Genomic DNA, 23,799 nt, shown 5'->3' with positions numbered 1-23,799 from the left:
GCATTAACCTGTGAAGGCACTAAAAAAGCCCGCAGAGGCTAAAAAATAACAAATGGCTATCATGTGGTGCAATTTGACTTTGGTGACATACGGTATTGTGGTAACTGTAAAAAAAATAATGATATGCTTTCGTTCTGTCGTTTTATCAAGTGGACGAAGTTGAATTTCCAATAGAAGCGTGTGGGCAGTAAAACCACAAGTCAGTAAGAATGAGAACATGCGGTCATGAAGTTAAAGAACATGGATGGATGAAGAGAGTTAAGATGAAGGTAGAGCATCTTTCCACTCGTGTTTATTTCACTGCATCTCTCTCTCTTCCTTCCCTCCTCCTCCTCCTCCTCCTCCTTTTCCTCCCATCTCCTGCTTTCCCTCACTGCCGCTTTTCACTTCACACTCACCCTCTCCATCATCTCCTCATACTTCCTTTCTACGTGAAGACAGCATGTTGCACTCTGTGGCTCTTTGCCTTGTGATGCTTGCGTCTCTGCTGCCCGGTGAGTGACTTTTATCATTGACGTTTGAGTCGGACCTGGAGGCTCGAACAAGTGTGCCGTACGTTAGACGTGACCTTGCACTGAAGAAGCTGACATGCATTCCTGTCGTTATTGCTGAGCAGTGCATGCTCTTACTGACTGAACCAGACTGGCTCAAGTGGTTTCTTTATATGGCTTGGCCCTTTCAACTCTACTCCTCTGTGTAATACTGTATATACAAGTAGTACACCACAACCTGAACTCAACTGTAATACTATTCATGTATATTGGGGATCCCAGCTTTTAACGGTGGCTACGTTCCAGGACCAACAGTGAATGGCAAAAAAATAATACAAGTAATTGATACAAGAAATTGATATGTCCATAAAAATGTACATTTTTAACATCTGGCTCGCTTCCCCTTCCTCCAAACCCTCCCGCTAGCTTGAGGTTGACGTTCTCCTCCATGCGTATTATATAATATTAGGTGTATTAGCATCTGCTTGACGATGTTTATGGTAGATGATGTTTCATCTGTCCCTTTCCTATGTTGCATTAAGTTTGGATTTGCTGTTCTATGGTTATCATCACACTTTTCCAACATACTGGACATTAATTTAGAAGTTCCATACATTATAGATCAGGGGCTCTTAAATGACTTCAAGCTGGGACCCACATTTTCCAACGGTTATTAAGTCGCACTCCACTTTCAATTAAGTCATTTTCAATTTTTATTTATTTTTGTTATTATGCTTTTATTTTTTTAAAAATCATTTTTAAATTTCAAGTCATTTTTATTTGTATTTGTTTTTCTTAATTTTACACCTTTGTATTTAAGTCATTTTTATTATTTATTTTACACTTGTCATTTTTTGTCATATTTGTCATTTTTTATTTATTTTTTAATTTTTAAATTTTTTTATATTTGTCATTTTTTAATTTATTTGCAATTTTTTGTACACTTTTATTTAAGTCCTTTTTCACTTGTACTTATTTCTATGAACTTTACACTTTTATTTAAGTCCTTTTTCATTTTTATTTATTTCTATTAAGTTTACGCTTTTATTTAAGTCATTTTCATTTTTATTTTTTGATTAATTTTTGTTCACTTTTAAGGTGTTTTTATTTATTTTATTTTTTATTTTATTTATTAATTTTTTTGCTTTCATGTTAGCCATTGTTATTTTTTGTGTTATTTTTAAAGTTTTTATTTAAGTCATTATTATAATATCATTTTTACTATTATTTTTTTACACTTTTATTTAAGACATTTTATTACTATTTTTTATACTTATTTAAGTAATTTGTGTTTGTTTTAATTATTATTATGTTTTATACTTTTAGTTAATTTAAAAGAAATATTTATTTATGCCTTCATGTATTTATTTACTTTTTGTATGCATTTATTTAAGTCAAACCAAGCAAATGATTGTATTGTTCTTGTTTTTTTAAACTGCCATCTTTTGAAACATTACTACATATAATTACATGTAGATGTATTTTATTTAAGACATTTTGTCAAGGAAATGAGGAGGAAGATGTCTAAAATATTGCTTAATTTTTTTTTTTTTATATTTAACTTAACTTCAAAATAAGTCAGATATTTGTTGTATATTCCATATTTGATGCAATATTTGACTTCCTGTGTGCGACCTCCACCCAGAATGAATCCGCGAGCCACTTTTGGGTCCCGACCCACCAGTTGAGAGGATATCTCAACATAAACATCCACATCTTAACTTCATGTTATAGCTGACAAAGCTAATTAGTGTAATACAGTATCTAATAATATACAGTTTATCATTATTAATACTCAGTGTTGGGAGTAACAGCATTTGGAAACCATTGTTTTCCAGCAACGGCTAATGTAATTACTGTTTCAAACATTACAGCGCCGTTACCACTATGTGTGTGTGTGTGTGTGTGTGTGTGTGTGTGTGTGTCCAGGTTCGTCAATGTTTAATGGCCTCACTTTCACTGCATGGAAGGAAGGGAGACTTTTTTTTTTTTTTTTTTACGACAGCAGAGAGAGTGTCTGTCCGCCGTGATCTATCAGAGGCGCAGTAATTGATTCCAAGTAGCAATCTTCTATTACTCTTTGGCCATCATCTGGTTGACCCTGACACAGCGTTCTCTTGTTCACAGCTCTCCTCTTGCACGTCTCCCCACCCAAAACAATCAATACATGCCCAATTCTCCCCTGTAGGAACGTTGCAGGGTCCAAATCAACGCTTTCTGCTCAGGGAGCTCCTGAGAGACTACAACCCCATGGAGAGACCGGTAGCCAATGACTCCCACGCACTCATCGTCCACTTCTCTTTGACGCTGATGCAGGTCATGGATGTGGTAGGCAAATGCACTCACATGGAAACAAAATATCCTCACTCATTTATCCCTCATGATACTAATTATATTTTGGGGAGTTGATGAAATAATTCCATTGTTATTTTCTAAAAAAAAAAAAAAAAATCCCCAAAAATATTATTTTATTTTTTTATAAAATACATTTCAAATAAATTCCCCTGAGTATTAGTATTAGACCATGAAATGGGTCATTGATTGGCAGAAACACAGATTTTTCACGTATTGTTATTTTTTCTACAGTAGCAGATTAAAAAAACAAACAAACTTAGAGACAAAAAAATGTCCCATTTTCAAAAACTTAAGTAAAAATAAATTGAATAAAAAAAAAAATTTAACAAGTCAATCTTTTAGAACTTCTAGCAGAGTTTTAGGTTTACATACAAAAAACACCCCCAAATAACCCAAAATAATTCAGTAAGTATTTGCCTATTATTATTATTAGAAATGTGTGGCGTTTGCATGTTTTCCCCGTGTGTGCGTGTGTGGGTTTTCTCCGGGTACTCCGGTTTCCTCCCACATTCCAAAAACATGCATGTTAGGTTAACTGGAGACTCTAAATTGTCCATAGGTATGAATGTGAGTGTGAATGGTTGTTTGTCTATATGTGCCCTGCCATTGGCTGGCGACCAGTCCAGGGTGTACCCTGCCTCTCACCCAAAGTCAGCTGGGATAGGCTCCAGCATACCCCCGTGAGCCTAGTGGGGACAAGCAGCATAGAAAATGGATGAATGAATTATTATTGGGCCCTGAGATAAGTTTATTATTGACAGCAACACTGATATTCATGTATTTTCTTTACAAAGTGCATTTCCGCAAAGTAGGCTTCCTTATTTATAAATGGAATATTTTCCTAGTTAGAGCATAGAAAACCTGTTTATGACCTTCTAAATGCAGTTTTTCTCATTATTAGAGCCCTCTGGACATGAAATATAGTCACCTTTACACTCCTAATACCCAATATAGTAGACTTAATAAGACTAAATAAGCCATTTAAAACAATTTAGACTCGTGCTCGTGTTACTGTAAATGTGTTCCCTAGGGGGGCGGAGTTCAGAGTTGAGTATCAGTTTTACGTGAGTCACAGGTGCAACCGTAGCCCGTGTTTTTATTAGGGATTTTTGTAACTTTTGTGAGACAATAAACCTGCAGTAAAAGCCTGTTGTTCCGGCAATCAAATCTGATGCTTGTGTGCCTCACCCAGCATTACAGTATCATTACTGACACCTAGTGACCAGTGTAGACTGCATATCATTCACAGCGTCTTTGAATGCGCCTTCTGAATGCCTCATAACTGTATTTTACTTCATTTTGCCATTTTTATGCTTGCAAATGATTCATTTAGGCAAACAATACATAACAATTGATTAAACATGCATTCTTTTTTACTAATAGGCCTTATTCAACTACGAAAGAGCATGATATTAATAGGGGTGTCACAAGATCTCACAAGATTAAAACATGACAAGATTTCTCGTTGAGAAAAAAAATGTCTTGTAGGCACTAGACCTGGGATGATAATACTGTAAATAAACAAATGAATTAATAAATGAAAATGAACTGGATCATTTTGCCGGCCTCCATATATTGCCATGCGCATGCGCATCTGTTTGCCTCGTCTCTCGCCTCCTAACAGGCAGGAAGAGGGTTCACTCTGCGCATCGGTTTCAGCACCTTGGCACGTTTGTTCAACAGACCAACGGCATGAACGGAGTGAGCCCTTCTGTCTGTCTGACAAATGTCTCGGTGGGTGGAGGCGAGGCCGCTAGCAAACACGCAGAGTGCACAAGAGTGTAACATAGTAGAAATTATATTAGCAAATTGCAATAAATTGTCATATATTTTTTATGTTTTTTGATTGTGCTTGTCTTAAAAGTAATGTTAAAATCTAATCTCGTCTTGTTTTCGTAGACCCAATCTCGTGTAACGTCTTGCCTTGTGAACTGTGTGTCTCGTGACACTCCTATTTATTAATATATTTTTGAAAAACCGTGATAGAGTGAAGCTGCGAAATATGAAGCTCAAAGTGGTAAGGGACGACTGTACTTCAGCAGTAAACACATATAACAAATCTTATTTATATTTTGGGAAGTTTAACCCTTTAACGGCCAGTATGTTTACATAATTACACAGTTTATTTGTCTTAAAAATATGGTGAGAAATATTACTGCATGCTTTGAATGGGAAGAGGTAGCACCATCCGGTGGACATATAGCGTAACAGTAAAGCGCACCAATAAACATTTAAAATTAAAAGTCAGGAGTCCAAATTGAAATCTGACCATAAATGATTGCATTAGTTCATGTTGAAATAAATGCGGGATCAAAATGGCATTTTTAATAGTTTTCCATGGGATATTTTTTTGTATACTGTGGTGTAAAAAAGTGTTTGCCCACTTCCTGATTTATTATTTGTTTGCGTATTTGTCACATTTAAATGTTTCAGACCATGAAACAAATTTAAATCTTAGTCAATGACAACACAACTGAACACAAAATGCAGTTTTTAAATGAAACCTTTTAAGGGAGAAAAAAATCCAAAGCTACATGGCCCTGTGTGAAAAAGTAATTGCCCCCTAAACCTAATAACTGGTTGGGCCACTCTTAGCATCCAATCAATCGTTTGCGATAACGTGCAGTGGAGGAAGTGGAGGAATTTTGGCCCACTCATCTTTGCAGAATTGTTGTCATTCCGCCACATTGGAGGGTTTTCCAGCATGAAGCGCCTTTTTAAGGTCATGCCACAGCATGTCAATAGGATTCAGGTCAGGACTTTGACTAGGCCACTCCAAAGTCTTCATTTGGTTTTTCTTCAGCCATTCAGAGGTGGACTTGCTGGTGTGTTTTGGATCATTGTCCTGCTGCAGAACCCAAGTTGGTTTCAGCTTGAGGTCACCAACAGATGGACGGACATTCTCCTTCAGGATTTTTTGGTAGACAGCAGAATTCATGGTTCCATTTATCACAGCAAGTCTTCCAGGTCCTGAAGCAGGAGAACAGCCCCAGACCATCACACTACCACCACCATATTTTACTGTTGGTATGATGTCCTTTTTCTGAAATGCTGCGTTACTTTTACATCAGATGTAATGGGACACACACCTTACAAAAAGTTCAACTTTTGTCTCGTCAGACCACAGAGTATTTTCCCAAAGGTCTTGGGTATCATAAAAAATTTTTGTGGCAAAATTGAGACGAGCCTTAATGTTCTTTTTGTTCAGCGGTGGTTTTGGTCTTGGCACTCTGCCATGCGGGCCGTTTTTGGCCCAGTGTCTTTCTTATGGTGGAGTCATGAACACTGACCTTAACTGAGGCAAGTGAGGCCTGCAGTTCTTTAGATGTTTTTGTGGGGTCTTTTGTGACCTCTTAGGGCAACTACTTTTCACACAGGGCCATGTAGGATTGGATTTTTTCCCCATTTAATAATAAAAACTTTCATTCAAAATTGCATTTTGTGTTTGGCTGTGTTGTCATTGACTAATATTTACATTTGTTTGATGATCTGAAACATTTAAGTGTGACCAAACATGCAAAAAAATAAGAAATCAGGAAGGGGACAAACACTTTTTCACACCACTGTAGCTTTGCTAATTTAGGCTAATTTAAGGAAGAGAGACAATTCTAAAAAAAACAAAAAAAAAACACGTACTGGTATATATTCTGGAAAATCTGACCTATATTCATTCAACACCTCCAAAATGGCTTGAAAATGTTCTGATGCAGGTCATGTTTAATTTTATTTTTGGCTGTGGACACCACTCTCGTGTTTTAAAGTGTTGCAAACGTCCATCTTTACTTTGTGTTGCTCAAGGACGAGAAGAACCAGATCCTGACCACCAACGCCTGGCTTCAAATGGTGAGGAATCAATGAATAGTAAAGTCTTATTGTATATTTCTATTGGCCTCCTCCCACACGCTAGCAGCACCGCTGCGGCTCACATATGCTGGAATTTCCATATTTTATGCTTCCCATGCTGCGCTGAGCACAATCAATAAAATATATGTCCTGCATCTGTGCCACCCCCCAGCAGTGGTATGATCACTACCTCCAGTGGAATCAGTCAGAATATCCTGGCGTGAAAAACCTTCGCTTCACTGCGGATCAAGTCTGGACACCTGACATATTGCTGTATAATAGGTACAGTATACACACATTCACACACACGCACACACACACACTTGTGATGTCATCACATTGCTGTCACTCCACCACAGTGCTCACAATAAGTTTGACGCCACCTTCAAGACCAACGTGCTGGTTAACTCCAGTGGCTTCTGTGAGTATCTCCCTCCAGGTGAGTTACTTTTTGTGTTACTATTAATTCTGTTTTTGTGTTCGTGTGGGAATAATCGCATGCCTTCTTTTTTGTCCTCCGAGGAATATTCATCAGTACCTGTAACGTGGATGTGCGCTGGTTTCCCTTCGACATTCAACGATGTGAGTTAAAGTTTGGCTCCTGGACGTTTGATGGCTGGCTGCTGGACATCCAGATGAAGGAGGCAGACGTGTCGGGGTACATGCCCAACGGAGAGTGGGACCTACTGGGTGAGACTGGCTGTCCTGGAATAGGTGTTTGCATTGCATTCAATTGATGCTAGGAATCACATTTGGTAACGGGCCTTTTTCCTACAGCACTCATTGCAATATTCCTAATTCGCATGAGTACACAATTTGCAGGACTACACACACAAAGAAACAAAAACATTTCACATGAAACTTTGTAGAGTGGTGGTGCACTGGTCATGAAGGAACTATCCAATTTCAGTGATTATTTCGATACAAGTGCCGATAAAAGTCAAATGAATGGACCCATTCAATTCCCAAATATGCATTTTGCCAAAATTAAATTACAAAAATTAAAATAATGGACATAAAATAATGTATTATTATTAAAATGTGAAATAATAAAATAAATGCTATTAAATCACTGTAAAGGTCACCAATCAGCCATGAAATAACATACAGGGTATATGCCATGAAATAATTAACACATGGAATATAATTTTTTAAGATGAATAAATATGAATGTTTTATATTTTTAGGAAACGAACAATTTAGGAAATACTTTCACTATCCATTCCCCAAATGGGGATTTTTTTTTGTGGGGGTGCCTAAATTAAATAAATATATAAAACAAAAAAATAAAAATATGATAATATATCATACATGTATAGAATATTATTCATTATATTAACGTGATTAAGTCATTCAATCCCAGCCATTTTTCATTACCGGGTTTTAGACAATTGACTGATTTTTCAAGGCACAAAGAATATTGTGTTCTATTGCTATATAAACATGGATCCTACCAAAAGAAACATTAGACTCCCGTCTTTCATCAGAAAAAAAAGGTTGTTTCTACCTTTTTTCGTTATTTAGTAATCAGCAGTCGAACATAGGTAAGTTTCAGGAAAATATCAGTTTCCAACTATAAAAGGGAGAAAACCAGCTTTTAGAGAAAAGATACATTTCAAGCAGAACTTTCACTCTGTGACAGTTCAAATCTCTAAACAACTATACCAACATAAACAACACAAAAAAGGAGTTGTTTTACAAAAAAATAACACATTTATTTACAAATATAACACCTTGAACTATGTACTATGTATATTTCACATTGGAGCCATCCATTTCCAAAATAATGACTTTTTTGGTGCCAAAATAAAATGAAAAAAATATTGTATTATTACATATAATACACAAAAAAATATATTGAAAAAAATCATAATGAATTAATTCATTTAAATCATGTACTACATGAAATGCCATTAAATGACTGAAACATATAAATCATTTACAAATGTATCAAATAAATGAATAAATAATAAATAAAATAATTTCAATTGAATTCATTAATGGACATTTTAATCATTCTTTTCACATTGAAATAATTGAATTCCTATTTTTTTTTCTATTTATGTATTTGATTGGCTTTTTATTTATTGCATTTTGGCACAAAGAAAAGAACTCCATACTAAAAGAGTTTGGCCTTGGTGGAGGTCTGCTCTCTGCTTAATGACATTGTAGTTATTTTAATAATGTCATGGTAGCATTGCGATACAAAGAAAAGTCTAATCAGGATCCAGCAATGTTTTAGAAGCCCATGTGGACATCTGTACTGTTATAAATACAAATGGAACCTGATCCAAATAAAAGTAAGTGTGGTTTTCGCTGTATCCATATTATTGAAGGCTTGGCTGCTTACTTCTGCACCTTTGACCCCCTTTAGAGGTGCCTGGAGGTCGCCACGAGATTTTTTACGAGTGTTGCGCAGAGCCTTACCCCGACGTCACCTTTGTGGTGACCTTGCGTCGGCGGACTTTGTACTACGCCCTCAACCTCCTCATCCCCTGCGTGCTCCTCTCGTCCATGACGCTGCTGGTCTTCCTGCTCCCGGCCAACTCCGGGGAGAAGATCAGCTTGGGTGAGGAGACGGGAAGAGTAAGAGGAGAAAGTGAAACGCACGCCATCAGTCTGCATATTTAACACTCTTGTGGGTTTCATGGCGTCTCGCTCTTGTCATAAAGACTTGGGAACTTTGTGCAGACGCTGCAAGGATTGAGATGGAGACGAAGGAAAAGCAGGAGGGAAGATGAGAGGGAGAAAACGAAGGAGCATTGTCAGAAAAAGTCAGGAAACGAGGAGCAAGTACAGCGACTCATATTACACACAACTATTTTCTCTTGCAGGCATCACCGTTCTGCTTTCTTTGACGGTCTTCATGCTGATGGTTGCTGAGATTATGCCTGCGACCTCAGATTCGATACCACTGATAGGTCAGTTTCTTCAAGGTTCCATATTTATACCAATTTAAATCAGTCTCAGATTTCCCACAAATGTGTATTGGAAGTATGTTGATGCTGGAATTTAGGCAGCATCAGGGTTGCTCTAGACTTTACTTTAAGATGTGTGGCGAAGCCTGCTTTATTTTTTATTTTATTATTTTTATTTTTTTTACAAAGTGCTTCATATAGGGTGGGCTCATCTACAACCCCTGGCAAAAATGATGGAATCACCAGTCTCGGAGGATGTTCATTCAGTTGTTTGTAGAAAAAAAGCAGATCACAGACATGACACAAAACTAAAGTCATTTCAAATGGCAACTTTCTGGCTTTAAGAAAAAAATTGTGGTAGTTAGTAACAGTTACTTTTTTACACCAAGCAGAGGGAAGAAATGTTGGCCTCATTAAAAACTTCTTCTTCTTCTTCTCCTTTCGGCTTTTCCCTTTCAGAGGTCGCCACAGCGAATCAATTGCCTCCATCTAACCCTGTCTTCTGCATCCTCTTCTCTCACACCAACTACCTTCATGTCCTCTTTCACTACATCCATAAACCTCCTCTTTGGTCTTCCTCTAGGCCTCCTGCCTGGCAGTTCCAAACTCAGCATCCTTCTACGTGTACAGTATATTCCCTATCTCTCCTCTGGACATGTCCAAACCATCTCAGTCTGGCCTCTCTGACTTTATCTCCAAAACCTCTAACATGTGTTGTCCCTCTGATGTACTCATTCCTGATCCTATCCTTCCTGGTCACTCCCAGAGAGAACCTCAGCATCTTCATCTCTGCTACCTCCAGATCTGTCTTTTCCTCATTGACACTGTCTCTAGACCAAACAACATCGCTGGTCTCACCACAGTTTTGTACACCTTTCCTTTCATTTTAGCTGAAACTCTTCTATCACACATCACACCTGACACTGTTCTCCACCCGTAGCATCCTGCCTGTACACGCTTCTTCACCTCTTTCCCATACTCTCCATTGCTCTGGACTGTTGACCCTAAGTACTTCAAATCTGCCACCTTCTTGATCTCTTCTCCCTGTAAGCTCACTCTTCCACATGGGTCCCTCTCATTCACACACATGTACTCTGTCTTACTGCAGCTAACCTTCATTCCTCTCCTTTCCAGGGCAAACCTCCACCTCTCTAGCTTCTCCTCCACCTGTTCCCTGCTCTCACTGCAGATCACAATGTCATCTGCAAACATCATAGTCCATGGAGATTCCTGTCTAACCTCGTCTGTCAGTCTGTCCATCACCATAGCGAACAAGAAAGGGCTCAGAGCTGATCCCTGATGCAGTCCCACCTCCACCTTGAACTCCTCTGTCACACCTACAGCACACCTCACCACTGTCTTCCAGTCCTCATACATGTCCTGCACCGCTCTAACATACTTCTCTGCCACTCCAGACTTCCTCATACAATACCACAGTTCCTCTCTGGGCACCCTGTCATAAGCTTTCTCCACATCTACAAAAACACAATGCAGCTCCGTCTGGTCTCTCTGTACTTCTCTATCAACATCCTCAAAGCAAATACTGCCTCTGTAGTACTCTTTTTTTGGCATGAAACCATACTGCTGCTCACAAATGCTCACTTGTGCCCTTAGACTAGCTTCAACTACTCTTTCCCATAACTTCATTGTATGGCTCATCAGCTTTATTCCTCTGTAGTTGCCACAGCTCTGCACATCTCCCTTGTTCTTCAAAATGGGCACCAGCACACTTCTCCTCCATTCCTCAGGCATCTTTTCATGATCTAAGATCCTGTTGAACAACCCAGTCAGAAACTCTACTGCCACCTCTCCTAGACACTTCCAAACCTCTACAGGTATATCATCAGGACCGACGGCCTTTCCACTCTTCATCCTCTTCAATGCCCTCCTCACTTCATCCTGACTAATCTTTGCTACTTCCTGGTCCACAAAAGTCACCTCTTCTAGTCTTTGTTCTCTCTCATTTTACACGCTCTTCAAAGTATTCTTTCCATCTTCCCATCACACTACTGGCACTTGTCAATAGACCTCCATCCCTATCCTTCATCACCCTAACCTGCTGCACGTCCTTCCCATCTCTGTGTCTCTGTCTTGCCAACCTGTATAGATCAGTCTCTCCCTCCTTACCATCCAACCTAGCATACAAGTCATCATAAGCGCCTTGTTTGGCCTTTGCTACCTCTACTTTCACCTTACGCTGCATCTCCCTGTACTCCTGTCTACTCTCCTCAGTCCTCTCAGTGTCCCACTTCTTCTTCGCTAACCTCTTTCTCTGTATACACTCCTGTACCTCCTCATTCCACCACCAAGTCTCCTTGTCTACTTTCCTTCCAGATGCCACACCAAGTACTCTCCTACCTGTCTCCCTGATCACATTAGCTGTAGTTGTCCAGTCATCTGGAAGCACCTCCTGATCACTCAGAGCCTGTCTTAACTCCTTCCTAAAAGTCATGCAACACTCTTCCTTTTTCAGCTTCCACCATTTTGTCCTCTGCTCTGTCTTTGTCCTCTTCATCTTCCTCACCACCAGAGTCATCCTCCACACCACCATCCTATGCTGTTTGGCTACACTACGGCCTACCACTACTTTACAGTCACTGATCTCCTTCAGATGACACCGTCCACACAAGATGTAGTCTACCTGTGTGCTCCTGCCTCCACTCTTATAGGTCACCCTATGTTCCTGCCTCTTCTGGAAGAAAGTATTCACTATAGCCATTTCCATCCTTTTTGCAAAGTCAACCACCATCTGTCCTTCTTCATTCCTCTCCTGGATACCAAACCTGCCCATGGCCTCCTCATCACCTCTGTTTCCTGCACTAACATGTCCATTGAAGTCTGCACCAATGACAGCTCTCTCTCTTCTAGGTATGCCCTGCATCACTTCATCCAGGTCCAACCAGAATTTCTCCTTCTCCTCCAGCTCACATCCTATCTGTGGAGCATACCCACTAACAACATTGACCATCACAACTTCCATTTCTAGCTTCAGACTCATCACTCTATCTGACACTCTTTTTACTTCCAGGACATTCCCAACAAACTCCTCCTTCAAGATAACTCCTACTCCGTTTCTCTTCCTATCTACACCATGATAGAACAACTTGAACCCTGCTCCTAAACTTCTAGCCTTGCTACCTTTCCACCTGGTGTCCCGGACACACAGTATGTCTACCTTCCTTCTCTGCATCATGTCAACCAACTCTCTACCTTTTCCTGTCATAGTTCCAACATTCAACGTCCCTACTCTCAGTCCTATACTCTTGGCGCTCCTCTTCTCTCTCTTCCTACGGACACACTTTCCTCCTCTCCTTCTTTGACCAACAGTAGTCCAATTTCCACCGGCACCCTGTAGGTCAACAGCACCGATGGCGGTCGTTGTTAACCCAGGCCATGACCAATCCGGTATGGAAGTCATAGGTTTGATTCGCATGTCTGATTTGGCAAAAGTTTTACGTCGGATGCCCTTCCTGACACAACCCTCTGTATTTATCCGGGCTTGGGACCGGCACAATAAGACACTGGCTCCTCTTGCGGCTACATTGGAATCATGAAAAACAAACAAACAAAATAACACTTCAACACACTGAGACTTGAGAGTGACAAACAGTACTCTTCATCAATCTGGCTCCAACTTTCTCTGACCATGGACCATTTTCTTCAACTTCCAACAAAGGTTTTCAATTGGATTGCGATCCGGACTATTTGCAGGCCATGACATTGACCATATGTGTCTTTCTTCAAGGAATGTTTTCAAAGTGTTTGCTCTATGGCAGATGCATTGTTATTAGGGACGCTCCGATCAGGGTTTCATGCTGCCGATTCCGATACCGATCATCCAGGACTGAAATCCGACGATACCGATCACATGGATTAATTATACATTTTTCAATTTATTTATAATGAGTGCTATTGGCCAGGGGTGCCGTATAAAGGGGAAACGTCAGGACAATTCAAGGTCCCTTGACTGCCAGGGACTCCAAAAAATAGGTAATTACTAATAAAACTTATTCTATTCAAGTAATTCTTTTCTTGGGGGGGGGGGGGGGGGGGGGGGGGGGCAATGTGATTTTTTTCATTGGACCAGAATTCTGGCTGCACCCCTGCTACTACCAGGGGTGGATTGGCCATCAGGAGTACCGGGAGGTTTCCTGGTGGGCTGACCAAAAACGGGCCAATGAACAACCATTTATTTACTTATTTATTGGTGTGCTTTACTGTTACGCTATATTAATAGGAAATTGATACGTGAACAGTCGCTCAAGTTGAAGACCACCGACAAGCTCCTCGACTGGCTCTTTACGTATCTTGCTAACCTGTGATTGCCCATCCCCGCTGTCACTCCATGAGCGCTTGGACGTTCTACACTGAGTTTTTCTACTTGGCCAGGAGTTCGCGTTCATCTCACTCTCTGTAGGCTATTAACGTGTTGGCCGTTTGTTCTGCCTGGGTCACGTGAACTAAACAGATTTTAAGATCAGACGTTTTATTTACATTAATATTTGAATCTGTGTGCATCCGTGTGTTTGGTGGAGCTACCTCTGTGAATGGTTCAGAACGCTTGCTTATAACTGTCTATGAAGTTTACTTGACATAATACGTAGCAAACATGTTCGTGCTAAATGTAGTTATCTAAAGTACTGGAAAACAATTGTTACGTGTGGGTAGGCGCTGGACCTCAGATGCAGAGGCAGGTGGCAGGTGTGCAGGTAAGTAAGTCTTTAATACCGTCTTTAAATGGAAGGGGCGCTGGAGGAGACAGGCTTGAGGAGGAAGACGTGGAATGTGGGGTGTATCTTTAGAGAGTCTGGAAGCCGTAATCGGACGGATGAGGGATTGATGACTCGCTCAATGGGATATGGTCCAATGAACCGGGGTTCAAGCTTCTTTGAGGTGGTGTGGAGCGGGAGGTCACGGGACAACATCCACACCCTTTGTCCGATTTCATAGTTGGGGGCGACCGAGCGGTGGAGGTTGGCCAGTCGTTGGTTCCGCTCGGCCGTGTGGGAAAGAGCGGCTCGGGTATTGGGTCGGGTCCACCTCTGCGGGGTCCATTACTGGCTGGATTATTCTGTTACGTGTGGGTAGGCGCTGGACCCCAGATGCAGAGGCAGCAGGCAGGTGTGCAGGTAAGTAAGTCTTTAATAACATCTTTAAATGGAACAGACAGCGATGGTGCGTGAGAAAAAGGCAGAACACAAAAGCACCATGAAGACCAGACTTGGAGGAGGCCTGGAGTTTCCTTCTGGAGAGCCAGGAGCACTGGGAGCACGCTCTGGGAGACGGCGGGATTAGTTTAGTCCACAGGAGGGAAAAAATATTTCCACTAAACTGCAAAGAAGGTGTAAGGGATAAAAAGCCAGAACACAGCAGTCCATATATGCGGCACAAACCATAAGGAATAATCCAGCGTCTCCCAGGTGCAATCCCTCGTTTTGAATGAGGTCGATGATCATCAAGAGGCAGGTGTGCCCAGTAGTCCCGCCTCCTGCCGGAGAAAGGGCTCCTGCAACAAAGAACACACCCAGGCGAAGGCAGGGAAGTGCAGAGGGCACAGACAGGGAGCGAACTGTGACAACAATAAGCATACTATACTGATCCATTGATGACTTTGCTTTTATGAAGCTCAACATTGCACGTCTCCAAGCTTACGAGTCACATGCTGCAATCTGATGTGTTTTGAGCATGTACGTCTGCTATTTTTACACTTGGTAATCATTTCTACCTATTAGACACCCCCACAATCATGTCACCTGCAGAGTTCAAGTTTTTAAAGTGTCAACATGCTCCTATTTCAGTGCCCACAGTCAAATTTGCATCATGAAAGACATAGACGTAACAACTTAAACAATATCTATGCTTTACATATATTTTCAGTCAGTGTTTATGGTTGATAGTTACAATGACAAAAACACTACTGTTACAATAATACAATCAAATCAGATGGTTATATTCTTGTTTTCCATATTTTAGTTAACTCGTCAAAGTTCTGATTGCATGCAGACTTTTTTTTTGTGCATGTGATCTTGTTCAGAACTATTTCACATTATTCCTCTGCTTTCTATGCCCAGATTTGTGATCTCCTGTGGAAATGGTCTCACCAGAGACCCCAGCAGCCCAGTGAGCCCACCAATAAATGATTTCACTCTCATTTATGTATTCACAGCTCCAGTGTATACAGTAGAGGGATATTGTTTAGTATAGTGGTGTTATTAAGGACTTGTGTGTTCGTATGTACATCAGTGGGGCGAGCTGGCACAGTATATGCGTGCGGATTGTAGTGGGCCGGTCTGGACCAAAAAGTCCAGGGCCAAATTTTTTGTTCTGGTCCATCCCTGGCTACTAGCTATATGAAATGAACAAAGGAACCACATGTTGTCCACATGGCTGCGTTAGCTGCTGTTTGACGGATGATCACACTGTGAGCCTTGAAAAGTCGCCATACTCCGTCATGCGCTTGTTCTTCAGATGTGGCATTAAATTAAAGCTTTTTAATGTGGTACCCCTGCAAGATAGTTTTTGTGGCGTGTGTTGGTAGGAGGATGATGCCCAAGCGTGAGTTAGAGCAAGACACTACACTGCACGCTTGGATCGCTGCGGGCTGCAATAGTACTCGGCACAGGTGATCGGCGTTGAAAGGCATTTATCGGCGTCTGTCAATCACGTGACATTTCACGGAAATCGGCCGATACCGATCGGTGGCCGATCCATCGGAGCATCCCTAATTGTCATCTTGAAAAATGATTTCATCAACCTTGACACATCCTGTCAATTGATGAGATAAGAAAAGTGTCCAAAATGTCAAGGTAAACTTGTGCATTTATTGAAGATGTAACGACAGCCATCTCCCCCGTGCCTTTACCTGACATGCAGCACCATATCATCAATGGCTGTGGACATTTGCACGTTTTCTTCAGGCAGTTGTCTTCATAAATCTCATTGGAACGGCACCAAACTAAAGTTCCAATGCAGATTTGCGATTCATCACTGAATATGACTTTCATCCAGTCATCCACGGTCCACGATTGCTGTTCCTTAGGCCATTGTAACCTTGTTTTTTTCTGGTGGTTTTTTCTGGTTTAGGTGTTAATGATGGTTTCGTTTAGCTTTTCTGGATGTAATTCCCATTTCCTGCAGGCGCTTTCTTACAGTTCGGTCACAAACGTTGACTGCAGTTACCTCCCGTTTGTTCCTCATTTGTTTTGCTGCGCATTTACCAGTGCTTGCCTTGAAAAGCCTTCCCAGGTTTGTACATGGTCCACATTTTAGAGACAGCTGACTGTGAACAACCGACATCTTTTGCAACATTCCGTGATGATTCACCTTCTTTAACAACTTTGATAATCCTGTCGTGTTTGGAGCCATGATTCATATCAGTCCACTTGGTGCCACAGCTCTCCGAGGTGTGACTAACCAGCAGGTCTTATCTGATGCTGGTGTTAGTCTTTAGGGTGATTCCGTAATTTTTTCCTCAGAATTGAGTGATTCCATGATTTTTGCCAGGTATCAGAGGTGGGATGATGACCATGAGAAAGGAGTTTTTCCTTCAGAAATTCAAAAGTCTCTCAAAAGTGTAGCAAACAAGTTAGGGAGATGATGGTTTTCTCCCGTGTGGTGCTCATAAACAGGCTCGAGCGACACGTTTTACTGTTCGAACATCATTAAAAAGTCCCTTTTGCATAATCAGGGATATGAAATGTGTGTGTACGGTTTGATGACGACGTTCATAGCACACACATTGTCTGTCTCAGGTCAGTACTTCGCCAGCACCATGGTGATTGTAGGCATGTCCGTAGTGGCGACAGTTATTGTCCTTCAGTTCCATCACCACAACCCCAACAACGGACAAATACCACATTGGGTGAGTATTTGACGTTTCCCATTGCTTCCCACCAAAAACAACTGGACTTTTTCGTGTTTTGGTTAGTGCAAAGCGCAAAAATATCCACCTTTTCTGGTGGATATTACTCATGCAGCCCCTTGCCATGAGGCTACCCCTATCAAGACACAAACATCTTGCTACTTGCCAGCTATTAAGAACTTTTTACTGCTATACAAGTTGTTCTCACACTCCTCTAAAGTATATAACGGGTGTCACAAGATCTCGCAAGATTAAAACGTGACAACATTTCTCTTTTGAGGGCATCCGGCCTGGGGTGACAATGAATTAATTAATCACCTAATAAATAAATGAAAATGAACTTGATCATTTTGCCGGTCTCGATATATTGCCATGTGCATGCGTGTCTGTTTTCCTTGTCTATTGCCTCTGTGCATTGGTTTCAGCGCGTTTGTTCCATAGGCATGAACGGGGCGAGCCTTTTCGTCAGTCCTACAGTCTCTTTGTCTCGGTAGGTTGAGGTGAGGATGGTAGCATACACACACAGTGCAGAAGAGCGTAGCGTCGTGAGGAGCAATGCAAGGTAATGTAATGCCTTAGAAATTAAATGAGTAGTTTGCAATATATTGAAATATATTTTTTATTGTACTTTTTTAAAAAGTAATGTTAGAATCTCATCTCGTCTCGTGCACTGAGGGTCTGTGGACACCCCTAATATGCAAGTTTACTTTATATGGTTTTGATCTTTAAGATATACAGTCGTCCCTCACCACTTTGTGCTTCATATTTCGCAGCTTCACTCTAGCACGGTTTTTCAAAAATATATGACTTAATAAATCTTGTTGTTTCGTGGTTGATTCTGGCCTATTAATAGTAAAAAAAAATGCATATTTGATCAAATGTTCTGTTTTTGTTGCCTAAATTAAGCATTTGCCAGCATAAAAAAAAAACTAGAACACAAATACAGTATAAGGCATTCAGAAGACGCATTTAAAGACGTTGTGATATGTAGTATTCTACACTTGTCACTAGGTGTCAGTAATGTTACTGTAATGGTGGGTGAAACACAGAAGCACCGGACTTGATCACCAGAACCACAGGCTTTTATTGCAGGATTGAATGCTCTCACAACAGGCACAATAATCCCTAACACGGGATACTGTTATGACCATAATCCATGCCAGACCCTCTCCCCTAGTACCGGAACACATTTACAGCAACACATACGGGTACGAGTCTTTTTTATGTCTTAAATGTCTTATTACGTCTACTCTATTGGGTAATCGGAGTGTAAAGGTGACTACAGGGGTGTTATTTCATTTCAAGAGGGCTCTAATAATGTTAAAAAACTGTATTTAGAAGGTCGTAAACAGGTTTTCTGTGCTCTAACTACAAAAATATTCCATTCATAAACAAGGAATCCTACTTTGCGGAAATTCACTTATGGTGGTTGGGTGTGACACCAATTAACTGCGATAAACGAGGGGTTAGTGTACTGTGACAAATATTTGTTGCTGAGAGGTGTACAACTAGCACTTCTGCAGCAAATTCCTGTCATATTGTCATGTGCTCCTGTCATATATAGGATCTTTGACATGCATTGACAGTGACGTGCGTGTTTTATGCTGTGGGAGTCTTATATACTGTACATTATGAGATTTCTGAAAATGTGGCCCCCCAAAACAATTCAGTTGAATTGCCGCAGTTTAGTAGATACTGTAGTAGGTGCAAAGAAAGGGTTTGTGGTAGAGTAGCGGTTCACTGGTGTACAACTTACCTTGATGGTACATCACAACTGGAGGATGACTGGTGGAATACACTACGGTAGTCTCCAGCCATTCATTCTGTCCTTGTTTGACAGGTCAACCTGGTTCTGCTGCAGTGGGTCCCTTGGTTCCTGCGAATGAAACGTCCGGGTGAGGGAGTGGATCAGACCCTCCACCACAGCCAGGCAGACACTCAAAGCAAGACCCTGTCCTCACCTGCCACTACCGCCTCCGCCATCCCCACCCCGCTGAGCCTGGCCTCCCTAAGAGCCAGCCTGGCTCAGCTCAACCGTTCGCCGCCTCACGGGTGCATCCTTCTCCCGCATCCCAATCTGCATCCCCAATCCAACGGTCATCTGACCTACATGGGCTTCCAGGCCTTTCCCTGCGCTGCAGAACTGGATGCTCCGGGTAACAGTCAGAGGAGGGGGGCTGCAGGGGAGGAAGGAGAGGGAGATACACCAAGTCATCAGCACCTTTCACCTGAGAGTTCCTTGCAGAAAACAACTGCGACTTTAAACCCAGAATCGTCCACCTTGTCTTCAGGGCCGGGTGGAGGAGAAGCGGGGACAGGGGCAGGGGCGGGGGCGGCCCCCTCGCACGCTCATATTAGAGGCAAGGCTGTGGACAACCAGCTCCAGGCTCTTCTTTCGGAGGTGCAGTTTTTGGTGGAACGAGTTCGCGAGCAGGATCGGCAGCTCGGTCTCGCCGAGCAGTGGCAGTTTGCCGCGGCTGTCATCGACCGCCTGTGTCTGGTCGGATTCAGCGTCTTCAACATCATCTGCACCATCGCCATCCTCATGGCCGCACCCAACTTTGGGGAGGCTCTGGCCAAAGACTTCCTCTGAGAGACAAGTTTGTAGAAGGAACGCTTGGAAGCACAATAAGCTGGAGTGACACCTATTGATATATTTTTTGGAAACATGCAGAAGCCGCATGCAAAGTGAACTCTGAGAGCGGCGAATCCATCGCAGGCGGCGTTTCAATTCAGGTTCAAGACTACAGACATCCGTTCATGCTCATAGCTACACTAGAGTCGTCTATCTAGCCCGATGAAGTCAGATGGCGAGGCGAGGAGAAACATCTTCAAAGACAGGGGTGTCCAAAGTGTGGCCCCGGGGCCATTTGAGGCTCGTGGCTGCTTTTGTATTGGCCTGCGGCAAATTGTAAAAATACAGTTTAACAAGAAAACTAAAACAAACAACAACAAAAATGGAAAACTCAGCAGTAGTTTCACAAGAATAAACTAAAAATATGAATACAACATTTTTTTGTCGTAATATTATGATGAAAGGTATCGTCATTTTAGTATCATAAGCTTGAAATATCAAAGAAAAAAGATGTTGTTTTTTTAAGGCTGTAATATTATGCGTAACAAACAAAACAACGAATAAAGTTGCAATTTTTGGAACAATAGGTTGCAGAAAAAGTTATAATATTATGAGAATAAAGTCAAAATGTTATGAGAATAAAGTCATACCTACAAGAAGAAAATGACCAAGAAGAAATAGTTGGAAAATTAAAAAAAACAAAACAACAACTGTAATTTTATGAAAATAAAGTCAAAATATTCGGAGGAAAAAGTTGTATTCTAACGAGAAAAAAGTTGCAATTTTACGAGAATAAACCCGTAACATCCATTCATCTTCTATGTCGCTTATCCTCACTAGGGTCGCATGGGTATGCTGGAGCCTACCCCAGCTGACTGCGGGCGAGAGGCAGGGTACACCCCGGACTGGTCGCCAGCCAATGGCAGGACACATATAGACAAACAACCATTCACACTCACATTCATACCTATGGACAATTTAGAGTCTCCAATTAACCTAACATGCATGTTTTTGGAATGTGGGAGGAAACCGGAGTACCCGGAGAAAACCCACACACGCACGGGGAGAACATGCTGTTCTGTCAAATTTGGCTTATTTGAGAATATTGTTCAAATCAAGCGTCACATGACTGTACGTGTATTCATCAAAGAGTATGACAATTCTTAGGACAAAGGCACGTGTTTCCCTTGGCACAAGCTATGTGGCAATTTCTATACTTATGTGACAGAATAATGACACAACAATAACAGAACCATGACACTTTATTACACATTATTAATGCTTGGTGGTTGTGCAAAGTAAACAAAAACGAAGACTCTTCAAGTACCATTAGAGCATCTTTGTCACGACTATTGTAATGATTGTAGTAAGAGAAGACCGGAGAGACCACTGGCATGTGATAGCTATTAGTTCCTAAGTTACAAATGGCAGAGTAATGTGTAATAATCTGATACTATTCGTCTGATTCTAAGGTTATCAACCTAACCTGTGCCCCTGTAAATAGTTCATGTGTGAAATAAAAGTCAAGGAAATCTGCTGGAGTTGAGTTGATAAAGCGTCCTCTGCAATCTTCTCGCCCTTTTTCAAGTTCAGGCTGACGCAATTCCTAAACAACTTGATGCATTCAAGCTCCACACGGAGATGCCCAATGGAGATTCTAACCCAGATCTTCCCGATCTCCTGACGAAAATTTACAAGACAAAAGTTGAAATAGTTGGAAAATAAAAATAAAAACACAATAAAAAAAAAAGATGTAATTTTATGAGAAAAGTAAAACAAACGAAGAGGGAAAAGTTGTTTATCAGGTGAAAAAAGTTGCAATTTTATGAGGATAGACTCCAACTAATATTATGAGGAAAAATAGTCATTTTATTAGCATAGAGTTTAAATACAAAAAGTTATTTTTTTTTAAGTTTTGATATTATGAGAAAGAAACAAATCAAAAATAAAGTTGGTTATATATCACTTATAATATTATGGGAATAAAGTAAGAATATTATGGGAATAAAGTAAAAAAATTATGGGAATAAATTCATAATATTATTTTTTTTTTAATGGAGATTATTTAAGAATATTTGGAATTCACCTACTGTACATCACAAAGCTGCTATGCAGGTCTTTTCTTGAAATGTGTAACTTCTTTGCATATCTACAAGTACATATCAGAGTGTAAATAAAGTAAAGTAAATAAAGTAAATATCAGAGTGGCAAAGTTGCATCCTTTCATTTTTCAGTGTGTGGCCCTCGCTGGAAAAAGTTTGGACACCCTTCTTTTAAGACAACCTGAACAGTCCAGCTGCAATCGATTCAGTGCCCTGAAAGTACAATGACCCGAATGAATGAGAATACTCACAGCCATGCAAAGTTAAATGTACACACATGCACCGTACCTGTCCTATGTAGGTCATGTTGCAGATTGCATGCATGCTCATGACATCTGAGAACTTACATTTTAAAGGTCACCTATTATAGAAAAGTGACTTTTAATGATGTTTTAACAGTAATGTGTGTCCCTAACGCCTGTTTATGAGCACCAAATGTGAGAAAAATGGATCATCTCCCTCACTTGTTTACTTTGCTTTTGAGACAAGGGCTGTTCAAACGCTGTTGAAGTTGCGGGTTTTCCTGACATGAAGGAAAAATCTCCATGACGGCCAATACAGCAATGCCTCGTCACTTTGTGCTTCGAATATTGTGGCTTCACCCTATCATGTTTTTTTCAGAAACATTAATTATGCTGTTTCATGGTTGAATACCACCGAGGATTTATTGGCCTGCATTACAAGTTTTCAAGCATAAAAATTACAGAAGACCCATTCATTGTTGTGATGATGTGTAGTATTCTACACCGGTCACTAGGTGACGGTAGTGTTACTGTAATGTTGGGTGAGACACACAAGCACCAGACTTGGGGACTGTCCACACAGAAACGGAAGTATTTTATCGTTTCAGCCTCTCATCCACACAGAAACGGCGTTCTGGGTGCCCTGAAACGGTATTTTTTGAAAATGGCTTCCAGAGTGGGTAAATCTTAAAACGCCGACTTGTCGTCTCTCTCGATGAGCAAGCCGCTCCTTTTTAAAAATGATGACGTCAGCGACCCGTCGCCATCATGTGACCAGAAGTGAGCTTTGACAACAAGCCAACATAATATCCGAATATCTTGACAGACATGACTCACACATTCTCCTGGTATTTCTTGTCTTATACTCCGAAAATGACAACACAGTATCTCTGGTGTATAAGCTGCGCCCACTAAATTTAGAGAGAAAAAAAGATTTGTACATACAGTACATAAGCCGCACCAGACTATAAACCAACACAGAAAGACATTACACAGAAAGCTTTTTTAAACTTTTAGTAAAATAAATGCTTTCTTTCCCAAACAGTGCGTGCAACACGGATATTTAAACAGTGCAGCACAGTACACGGCTAGTTAAACAGTGCCGAATAGTGCATGTAACGTACATAACAGTAGCCTGCCAGAAAAGTCATTCATCGCCATCCTCTTAGGAACTAAAACCACAAATTTCTTCCTCGTCCGTGTCAGAATTGAACAGTGTCATAATTCCTTGGTCACACACGTTGTCGGTCTCCCTCTCTCTTTTACATGTCGCATCCCTTATCCTCCTCTTCATCTGGCAGTAGTCCAGTAGTCCAGCCTTTCATCGTGTTTGATCGTGTTTTTGTTTTTTTACACTGCTCCACGCTGTAAGACAGAGTTGTGCACAAGTTGTTCTTCGCATGTGGCCGTCT

The 23,799-nt window shown here is 40.9% G+C and overlaps 1 protein-coding gene across 1 annotated transcript; it reads left to right on the top strand.

Moving 5' to 3' along the window:
• The first annotated feature begins 403 nt into the window (after positions 1-403).
• Positions 404-22,098, top strand: LOC129185580 (neuronal acetylcholine receptor subunit alpha-7-like). The gene is made up of 10 exons (XM_054782830.1): positions 404-494; positions 2,680-2,819; positions 6,645-6,689; positions 6,862-6,971; positions 7,049-7,128; positions 7,212-7,379; positions 9,064-9,258; positions 9,524-9,610; positions 17,359-17,468; positions 19,309-22,098. Exons 1-10 carry the CDS (start codon positions 443-445, stop codon positions 20,059-20,061), a joined length of 1,740 nt encoding a protein of 579 aa, XP_054638805.1. The 5' UTR covers positions 404-442; the 3' UTR covers positions 20,062-22,098.
• Positions 22,099-23,799: the final 1,701 nt, after the last annotated feature.

Source organism: Dunckerocampus dactyliophorus, chromosome 7, assembly GCF_027744805.1.
Source record: "Dunckerocampus dactyliophorus isolate RoL2022-P2 chromosome 7, RoL_Ddac_1.1, whole genome shotgun sequence".
NCBI classification, from domain to species: Eukaryota; Metazoa; Chordata; class Actinopteri; order Syngnathiformes; family Syngnathidae; genus Dunckerocampus; species Dunckerocampus dactyliophorus.
The sequence above is the reverse complement of the archived record's forward strand: the minus strand, read 5'-3'. Positions and strand labels throughout refer to the sequence as shown.